This window comes from Lepidochelys kempii, chromosome 2 (assembly GCF_965140285.1).
Source record: "Lepidochelys kempii isolate rLepKem1 chromosome 2, rLepKem1.hap1, whole genome shotgun sequence".
Classification (NCBI taxonomy): Eukaryota; Metazoa; Chordata; order Testudines; family Cheloniidae; genus Lepidochelys; species Lepidochelys kempii.
In genome coordinates, this window is record NC_136381.1 from 159181904 (window position 1) to 159188479 (window position 6576).

Here is a 6576-nt window from a genome sequence, read left to right on the forward strand (position 1 = left end):
GACTTCTGCTCAAGGACTGTTTTTCTCTGGGACCATGTGGAACTGCAATGCCTCTTTCAGTACTGAAGGCACCAACTTCTCATTCATCCTCAGTACTGATACCATCTCCTTACTGGTTTTTGGATGAGGCTTGTTGCTTGCCTGCTTCTTTGGGGGGTGGCTTCTCCACTATCACTGGATGACTACTGGAGGCTTGTCGAGATCGAGGACATCTTCCTCTTCTTTGCTGTCCAAGCACTATTCTCAGCAATCCTGAAGACTGTCCTCCCATCACCATCAGTACCGAAGATCAATGCTGTTACCGCAGTAGGGGTAGGGGTTACTGGCCTAGTACCTACTAGCCAACAATGCCTTATTGTTATTAACAATGCCAGTGGCCCCCTTGAAACTCTTGGGATGTGGCAACTTGTTCTCTCTCGCCTATGCCAAAAGACAGCATTTCTTATGGCATTAACTTCTGTGGGAAGAGTTACTAAGCTGTAGGCTCTAATGGTGGGCTTTCAGTATATCCAGTTTTTCAAGGACACGGTTGCCTTGAGATCTCATCATAAATGTCTCTCTAAGGTGGTGCCACTATTTCATCTTAACTAGACAATTTACTTACCTATATCTTTTCCCCCAAACCTCATTCAAATGCTGATGAACAGCATCTTCACTCCTTAGATTTGAGGTGATGCTTGGCATTTCACATAGGAAGAACAAAACCATTTTGTTCACCACCTTGTCTTTTTATTTCCTTTGTGGATCACAAGAGTGATCAAGCAGTCTCCACACAGATAATTTCCAGTTGGTTAACATCCTGTATCACTGCAGTTTGAGATAACCGCTGTGGAGGTGGAGTCTGAGTTAAGAGCCCATTTGACAAACTGCTCAAGCAGTTTCAGTCACTTTTCACAGTGATATTTTTATATTGGACGCTTTCAGGGCTGCTACTTGGTCTTTGGTACATACTTTTACCAAGCTTTATACTTTTATGTCTGCATCCTGATCCGATACAAATTTTGGGAAGGCAGTATTGCAGTCGCTCTTTAAATAGACTCCAAGCCCCACCTCTTTTTGGTACTGATTGAGTCACCTGACAGGAATACACATCTGCTACTCAAAGAAGCAAAGACTGTTACTTACTGGTATTGTAACTGTTGTTGTTCTTAGATGTGTGTGCAAATGTGTATCCCATGACCCACCTTTGGTCCCTCTATATTGGAGTCTCAATTCTTGGCATTCTGTGCAAGGGATCCGAGGGGAGTTGGGGTAGTGCCACCATTAAATAGCGTGGGGAGGGGCTCAGGCTCTGGAAACACAAATGCTGACACTATGGCTACTGCTAGGCAAATTTCTGACTTTGGTGCGCTCAGCGCATGCACACCAGAGTGTAATGCATGTCTGCACCCATGTCTCTAAGAACAACAGTTACAGTATCGGCATGTAACTGTCTTTTTCGTTTTTTTTAGTAAAACTTGAAAAATTATATTCCTGACATCAGTCACCTATTATATTGTTCCTTTTGTATCTATTTCTTTAATTTCCTATCATTACTTTCTTTGAGGGCAGTGCATTTGTCAAGGCTGAATCCTAACTCTGTCACTCCAAGTGTAGAAGTGGGGCCCACGAGGATTTAAAAAAATTAATACTTGCCACTCCAGGCTTGTATTAAACTCCCAAGCTTACAGCTTTTCTCTGACCTTGGCTTGGTAAACGCTGCCACCACCCAAATGCAAAAAATACCCCAAAAACCCTTCGAACTCAGGAAGGAGCACTTGGGAATTCCGCCCTGTGGGGGTACCCTTAAGCCCCTCTCTCTCTCACGCACACACACACACTCACACCCCGCACACACACTCACAGCCCCAGCTAATCAAACAACATACACAAACCAATTAGGACACCAAAAATCCAATCCTGTTCTTAAAGAAGGTAAATTTTATTAAAACAAAAAGAAAATACATTTGGAACTTAGGCTTTTGCTAGATTTTAAAAGAGCAATTCCAAAAAATCAAGCACCCAAAATAGCTTTCTTGGGGTTAGCTTAATAGCTTAAAAGCTTAAGCTTTCAGCTTAAAGGTTACAAGCAAACAAAAGCATCTGGGGTTAGCACAGAGGAGTTCACAAGCCAATAAGAAATAAAAGAAATAACCCTAATCACATCTAGCTAAACATTCTGATCTACTTACACATTTGGAGTTCAGATAAGTAGTTCTAGGCATGATCTGATGATTTATTATCCTACCTATCTTAAGCTGCTTATAGCATGGCTGCTCTGTCCCTCCAGCCCAGAGAAAACAGACAAAGGGGAAGTTTCTTTCCCAATTTTAAAAAGTTCTACATTTCCTTTGGTTCTTTTGGTCAGGTGCCCATTTTTTTTTAAACCTGGGGGACTTTTTAACCCATTACAGGTAAAGCAAGTAAAGAACAGCTACAAAGAGGCATTTTACAGATAACTGGCTGGCTGTTAGCTAACTGGCTGGCTGGGTGTCCATCAAAGGGAGCTATCCCCCCATTTATATATCACAGCATTAGTTTTATTCAGTTTGGTTTATTTGGTGTTAAACTTAATGGGATTCAGTGGTGAAATTATAAGTCTTCCTACCTAAGAGTTGTGCTTATCACTGAATATTATTTTTAATATAGATCAACTACAGAGCTGTTCAAGGCACTAGGTAGCAAAATTTGTCTGTTAAAAGTTGGATTACCAAGAGTAATACATCCCTTGCATGACTATTCTGCTATACTTATATTTTATATTTTTAAATGTTTGTTCATAGAAGCTCTTTATAAAAAAGACACAGAAAACCCAATCATTAACTGCATTCTTGTGTGTTCCAATTAACTAGTTCTTTCATTGCATGTGGAAATGAATTTACTCTGTATAACGTCCCAAAGAGTAGACAGACTACCACTGAGCACAGTCAGCGGACAAGAAATGCCCTGTTCGCAATAGCCATACCTATATGCTTTTTTGAAAATACTGGTCTCTAGATGTTAAAATTTCCTAGCAAGAAAGTTGGCAATAGATGATCATGAAATGTTTAAGGAAAGTCATTGAACTGAGTGGCAACAAGCCTAATTTAATTTCGTCACATCAAATTTACCTAAATGGTTAATGACCAGAATATCTTTTAATTTTGTGGATTTTTTTTATATACTGCTTTAAGCCAACATTCGAGGAAAAATTGGTCCAATGTATCCTTTCATATACCCTCGTGACTTCAAATTAAACAAAATATAGTAGCAGTAGTTTCTAATAGACCAAGTTGTCGTCTTTAGCAGGTGTTCTGAACACATAGTGGCCAAACTCATGATTAATCTGATGTTTCTTTTGTTTTAATGATAGGATATGACAAGGCAGCCAAGATTGCCAAAACAGCACACAAAGAAGGGACAACACTAAAAGAAGCAGCTATTAAGCTTGGATTCCTTACATCAGAACAATTTGATCAATGGGTGAAGCCTAAAGATATGCTAGGTCCTCAGTAATTTTAACAAGTGTACTTAAGAGGAAAAAATTAAATTGTATAAAACAAAATATTTTGCAGCTCACTTTGTTTTTCATGGCCACTTACATCATGATTAAAGTGCTTTTTCTATATGGGGCATAAGGTTATATTAGAAAATTGTTCTAATATAATAAATATATACAAATATAATAAATATTCTAAAAAGATTGATTCATCCAACTGCATCTCATTGCCAGAGATACCTCATTATTATTTATGTAGTTTAGGTGCATGTCCTCAAAAATAATTGCATTCTTGAAAGGATGGTGCTACCAGAGCAATATCTATAAAATTAACACTCTGTAATAAAAGGCAATGCATCTTTTATTATTAAAACAAAACATAAAGAAATAATGTAAATTACTTCCTTTATAGATCATTTGATTAGCTAATTTAAAGTATTGGAGCCTTCTAGTACTGGACTGCCTGCTTTAAACCAAAAGGAAACTTTGTTCAAGAATAAACATGAATGAGTAATTTACTAGATGTCCTTGAAAATGTATTCATATTTTGAAGAATGTAATTTTAATATTTGTAAACCAAGCACCTGCATTGTCAATGCCAAGAAACTCAACTTTAAATTTGCCTTCCAATGTTTTACCTGACTAATTTCTCAAAAATTAAATATATAAAAACTTTCTTGTGTATCCTAAAGGACCTTAAATTTCAGACTCTTTTGTTCGCAGCCTTTATTAAATAGTGAAAGTTGCAGTAGCCTGATCTAGTAACACCAAGATATCTAACCTCACCCTTCAATTGTGTGCCAAAACAACAAATGGCAGACATACACCCTCAGCTAAAGAGGTAGATATTTTTGTCAGCTGGAGCCTAATATCTTACCCAATGCTTGGCTGAGGGCTAGCTAACAGACCTCGTTGGATTAGTTGAAATGAAGACATAAGGCACATTGAACAAGATGGGACATTGCGGAACTGCATATGGTGGGGAAGTTCTGTGGCCTCTGTTACACAGGAGATCAGACTAGATCAGAGGTGGGCAAACTATGGCCCATGGGCCGCATCCAGCTCACAAGCCGTTTTAAGCCAGCCCGCAAGCTCCTGTTGGGGAGCAGGGTCTGGGTCTTCCCCCGCTCCAGCCAGGTCGCTGGGTTGGGGGCCGCACTATGCGGCTCCTAGAAGCCGTGGCATGAACCGTGGCATGGCCCCGCTCCTCCTAAGCACTCCAATGGGAGCTGCAGGGGTGGTGCCTGCAGATGGGGCAGCGTGCAGAGCTGCCTGGCTGCACCTCTGCGTAGGAGCTAGAGAAGGGACATGCCATTACTGCCGTGAGCCACTTGAAGTAAGCACTACTCGAAGCCTGCACCCCTGAGCCTCTCCCCTACCAACCCCCTGCCCCAGCCCTGATCCCCCTCCTGCTTTCCAAACCCCTTGATCCCAGCCTGAAGCACCCTCTTGCACCCCAAATCTCTCTTCCCAAGCCCCACCCCGGAGCTCATACCCCAGCTGGAACCTGCACCCCTTCCCGCACCCCAACCCCAATTTCGTGAGCATTCATGGCCTGCCATACAATTTCTATTCCCCGATGTGGCCCTCAGCCCAAAAGGTTTGCCCACCCCTAGACTACATGATCACAATGGTCCATTCTGGCTTTGGAATCTATGATTCTATAGCACTCTCAGGAGAAATAATTGCCCACTGCCTCCGTTTGAGAATGCATGGCAAAGAAGGAATTGAGCCACAAAAAAGTAGCCCTGGCAAATCTTGCTATTGTCTACAGGTGATTCAGCAACTGGTGACCAACGGTACTGAAGGCAGTTGATAGATCTGATAATATCAGCATGTACACCTGGTCTTCATCAGCAGGAGCAGATCACTAGTGTGATCTGCATTCCATAACCAAATCTGGTATAGTAGAACCTCAGAGTTACAAACTTACTGGTCAACTACACACCTCATTTGGAAGTGGAAGTATGTAATCAGGCAGCAGCAGAGAGAGGAAAAAAGCAAATACAGTACAGTATTGTTAAAAATAAAAGGAAAGTTTAGAAAAAAGACTTAACAAGGTAAGGAAATTGGCACTTGCCCCCTATCCACCCACTTCCCAGCCCCTGACTGACCCCCTCAGAACTCCTGACCCATCCAATCCTCGCTGCTCCTTGTCCCCTGACTGCACCCTCCTAAGACCCCCAACCACCCCCCAAACCCCACCCCCTATCCAACCCTCCCTGTCCCCTGACTTCTCTGATCCCTAACCACACCCCTGCTCCCTGACAATGGCTAAGTCATTATGCAAGGTAACCTATTTCCCCTTGTTTTTTCCAACCCCCCCCCCTTAGACATTCTTGTTAAAACCTGGATTTGTGCTGGAAATGGCCCACCTTGATTATCATACACATTGTAAGGAGAGTGGTCACTTCAGATAAACTATTACCAGCAGGAGAGTGGGTTTGTGTGTGGGGGGAGGAGAAAACCAGCAGGAAAGTGGGGTGGGGGGAGGTATTTTTTCAAGCTTTGTGTGTATAAAAAGATCTTCTACACTTTCCACAGTATGCATCCGATGAAGTGAGCTGTAACTCAGGAAAGCTCATGCTCAAATAAATGGGTTAGTCTCTAAGGGGCCACAAGTCCTCCTGTTCTTTTTAAATTAAAGCGTCATCTTTAATGCCTGGAGCCTCCCGCACGATCCTAGAGCGCGAGCAGCCTTCTGGACCGGAGAAGCGCCCCCCCCCCCCCCCCTCAGGCTGTGGCAGGGGCCCAGCCGCGCTCGCAGCCCCCTCGCCCGGAGCGGGGACTGCCAGTAGCCCCAGGGCCTCGGGGCGCTGCCGTGGGGTCCGTGGAGGCTGAACTCGGAGGCCCCGGCCCTCCGCGAAGGAGGATTTCGCTGCCAGGGGCTGAAGAGCGGCGCCCCCTAGAGGCGCGGGGCGCGGGCTGCAGCGGGCCCTCTGATTGGTGCCTCTGTTCCCAGCTGCTCCTTTTAGCCCCGCCTCCACATCCAGGGCCAGGCGCTGCTCACGCCGCTGGGCGGAAGAGCAGAGCTTGGGGGTTTCCTTCGTCACTTCCGCCCTTTTCCAAACGTGTCCCGCCCTCTGCCATCCCGGATTGGCTGTCGGGTGAGGCGTCAC

General features: G+C 43.8%; 1 protein-coding gene across 3 annotated transcripts in view; it reads left to right on the top strand.

The window, feature by feature from the left end:
- The window catches only part of FH (fumarate hydratase), a 45827-nt gene extending 42304 nt beyond the window's left edge, over positions 1-3523 (top strand). For all 3 annotated transcript variants that reach the window (XM_073332605.2, XM_073332606.1, XM_073332607.2), the window contains one exon: positions 3332-3523. In XM_073332605.2, coding sequence (XP_073188706.1) covers positions 3332-3474 — 143 coding nt within the window. In that variant the 3' untranslated portion in view covers positions 3475-3523. The remainder of the gene's footprint in view (positions 1-3331) is intronic.
- Positions 3524-6576: the final 3053 nt, after the last annotated feature.